We start from the raw sequence: 3,257 nt of genomic DNA, 5'->3' as shown, positions 1-3,257 counted from the left end.
TCTCTTATACACATCTTAGGTCGCCCTCATACATATTGTTCAAATAAAATGTGTAAAAAGTGATGAAATTGTTTAAGAGGTTAAAATAAAACTCCAGAGCTACAATAGGGTCATAGATGTGTATAAGAGACAGATATATACATAATATATATATACATAATATACATAATATACATAATATATATATATATATGTATATACATATATATGGACTTACCACTCCTAATTGCATTACATTATGTAAAAGCAAATGTCAAGAAATAATATGGAGCGAGATTGACATACCTTTCTTCATAATTCAGTAGGTAGAATTGATTTGGGCCGAGTGGAAAGTAAGTTGGAATAGGTATGATCTGCAGGTCTGGCCATTCATAAGATTTCTATGGACAAAACAACAACAACAACTTAAGAGAAGTGATCATAGTAAAAATGTTGAACGCCAAACAAAAAAAAAAAACTAAAAAAAAACAAAAAACCAAACAAACAAAAACAAAAAAACATGAATCCAAGAATAAGAAAAACAATTTATCTTCATAACCATTGGTGAAATAACCTTTACGAATTGGGAACTTGAATAAAAATTTGTGTAATTACGGACTAACCTCTAACCCGCTATTTAAGAATGCAACTGCTTCAAGGCCATTTGTTGTCAGCATTCCCTAAAATAATAAGAAAAGTATTTAATTATGTAAAGTTAGAAATAATGTATTTTTTTTAAAATAAAGTATAAAGTTTGATAATTTTAAGAGATCGTAAACCTCACATAAAACTTAGTTGGAAATCTCTGAATAACGTCATATTGTTATTTATTAATATCTTAACGCCAACGAATTCCAACGATAAAGGAGTAAATGACATAGGCCTACATTCTTTTGGAATATGTATTTCAGTTTCGATGAGAGGCTGTTTGCATCTGTTTGGTTGATCATCATTTTACTTTGAGTGGTGGTAGCTCTTAATATAACAGTTAAGTGATCCTGCAGAAACGAAAGTAAACACTTATTATAAATGATCCGTAACAGTACAATACAATTCTTTGTCATAAAGTTATACGTTATTCTTATCATTACATATTCAAAATTTGGTCAAACCTACCTCCTATGAGCTTATTTTACCTATATATGTATTTTAGAGAATTTTGGCGGCCATTTTGAAAAAGGCGCCCTCGTGCGAAAGTTCTCAGGTTACAGCTCATTTACTTCACATATTCTAAATCCCCATAAAAAAAAACTGGTCTTGAAAAACTATATAAAAATTTCTACCTCTCCAAATGGCACCTATCTCAATTATAGCCTTGTCTAATTATAACAATGATGTTTAACAACACTTGTTTAGTAACGAGAAATATTATTTGTTTTCTAGAAGGAATTAGGTTCTTTATCAGACTCTTCCTCTTTTAGTTAACATTGATTATTATATAGTATATGACAGGGAGTCAGAAACCCGATTCACAATAAATGTTAAATCTTACTGACTTACTTTTAAAAACAGTGGGTTAATTTCCTTACTGGATCAAAGATTATGAAAGGAATACGGAGGCATACACAAATCGAATAGAATAGACATAAGCCTACAAATCAGGTTTTCATATATTCTATATAATAGTGGATATAATAACCTTAATTTCAAAGAAAGTTATTTTATTATCGTAAGTTGTATTAATATTAAACCTACGTAATTACCTGCATATTCCTACCAACTGCAGGTAAATTTACTTTGCAATCGATTCCGACATCTTTTAGATCCTCCTCTGGCCCTACACCTGACAAGAGTAATAGCTGAAAGAATAATGGACCATGGCATCAACAAGCTAAATACAACTGAAAAACAACATGGTGTGTAATAATCTGTAGGTTTTTGAATTAAACTTGTCTGTATAATGTCATAATAAATTATCTGAAAAAGCAAATTTTGGCATCCCACAGGGTAGTGTAGTTATGAACACAAAAATCAATTTCAAGCCAGATATCTGTCTGCCAAAGGTAAATAGACCACGTAGGAGCCATAGCGCTCAACTTTTTGAAATTGCTGCCAAAACTAATATTTAGATCTCCTCGTTCCTACCAAAAACGGTTCGAAAATGGAACAAACTGCCCCAGGATGCAGTGGAAGCACCCAACTACGATAAATTTAAAGAAAATAAGCCACTCCCTCAAGGCCTCTTTGTCAGACTTCCAAGTGGAGTATTCAAGAGGATAGCCACCAAGTACCAGGTACCAAGTAGTGTGTTAGGCCGATCTTATTTTCATTATTCATTATGACCTTCCACGATATGTATCACCAGGATCATGTAGCATATATATATACGGATGATATTGTCATCTACACTACTGACAAATTAGTAGAAAATATCAATATCAAATTACAATCAATAATGAATAATGTCGCAAATTGGTATAAATTTAAGAAATTACTATTGGGTACAAAATTAACATCCTAAATACATTGGCAGAAACTCTAAATGAATTTCTTCTAAATATTTTTTATAGAAGTACGATACAACCCTGTATGGACTATGCAATCTCAGTGTGGGAACTACGTCTAACAAAAAGAAAAATCTTTCTATTAAAGCTTCAAAAAAGAGCTGCTAGAATAGTTTAAAATAATTTTGATTTTATATATTTTCGTGGAATTGATTTTATTAAGCAAAATAATTTGAAACTTTTTGATGAACGTAGAGATTACGCTCTAGCATGTTTAATGTACAACTGTATAAATGGTGCTGCAGCTTTCCGCCTATGTAATGATATAGAAATGGTTGTTGACCGACATGGATATTCTACGAGATACGCTCACTCGCTTAATGTTATCCCCCACACCCCCTCCATTCCAAATTGCTCAGTAATGAATGGCTCGTTAAAAATCTCTGGAGCAAAAGTTTGGAACAAAATCCCAATTAGTATTCAAGAATGTCAATCTTTTAATTTATTCAAAATTACTTATAAGAAACAGAGGGCGGTATACACTTTCACACATTTTCAATAAAATCTTGGATTACGCTTAAAAATTAACAGTAACAAATTATACAAAGTATTTTAGTATTCTCAAGGAAAATCAAGGTAAAACATATTTCAATTTCTTGTGAAAAAGTGTACGAATTCTCTACTTCAAAAATCACAACGATTGACAGCTCAATCGTCCCGTCTAAAGATCATGTGACCCTCAGACGCGGGTACCCGTGACGTTGCTAATAAGGTGAAACCAGTGTTCATGAAGGTTTATCAGGTGAACACAACAGGAGATTCGTATGTGCAACC

General features: G+C 32.0%; 1 protein-coding gene across 1 annotated transcript in view; it reads right to left on the bottom strand.

The window, feature by feature from the left end:
- The window catches only part of LOC117111036 (alcohol dehydrogenase [acceptor]-like), a 51,831-nt gene that overhangs the window by 19,900 nt on the left and 28,674 nt on the right, over positions 1-3,257 (bottom strand). The window contains exons 9-12 of the mRNA XM_033253902.1: positions 1,683-1,778; positions 867-977; positions 603-659; positions 286-380 (exon numbers count right to left, since the gene is read on the bottom strand). Coding sequence (XP_033109793.1) covers positions 286-380; positions 603-659; positions 867-977; positions 1,683-1,778 — 359 coding nt within the window. The remainder of the gene's footprint in view (positions 1-285; positions 381-602; positions 660-866; positions 978-1,682; positions 1,779-3,257) is intronic.

Source organism: Anneissia japonica, unplaced genomic scaffold (genome assembly GCF_011630105.1).
Source record: "Anneissia japonica isolate Jap-2015-1 unplaced genomic scaffold, ASM1163010v1 scaffold573_len2283161_cov171, whole genome shotgun sequence".
NCBI classification, from domain to species: domain Eukaryota; kingdom Metazoa; phylum Echinodermata; class Crinoidea; order Comatulida; family Comatulidae; genus Anneissia; species Anneissia japonica.
Note: the sequence above shows the minus strand (reverse complement) of the source record. Positions and strands in the feature narration are given on the sequence as shown.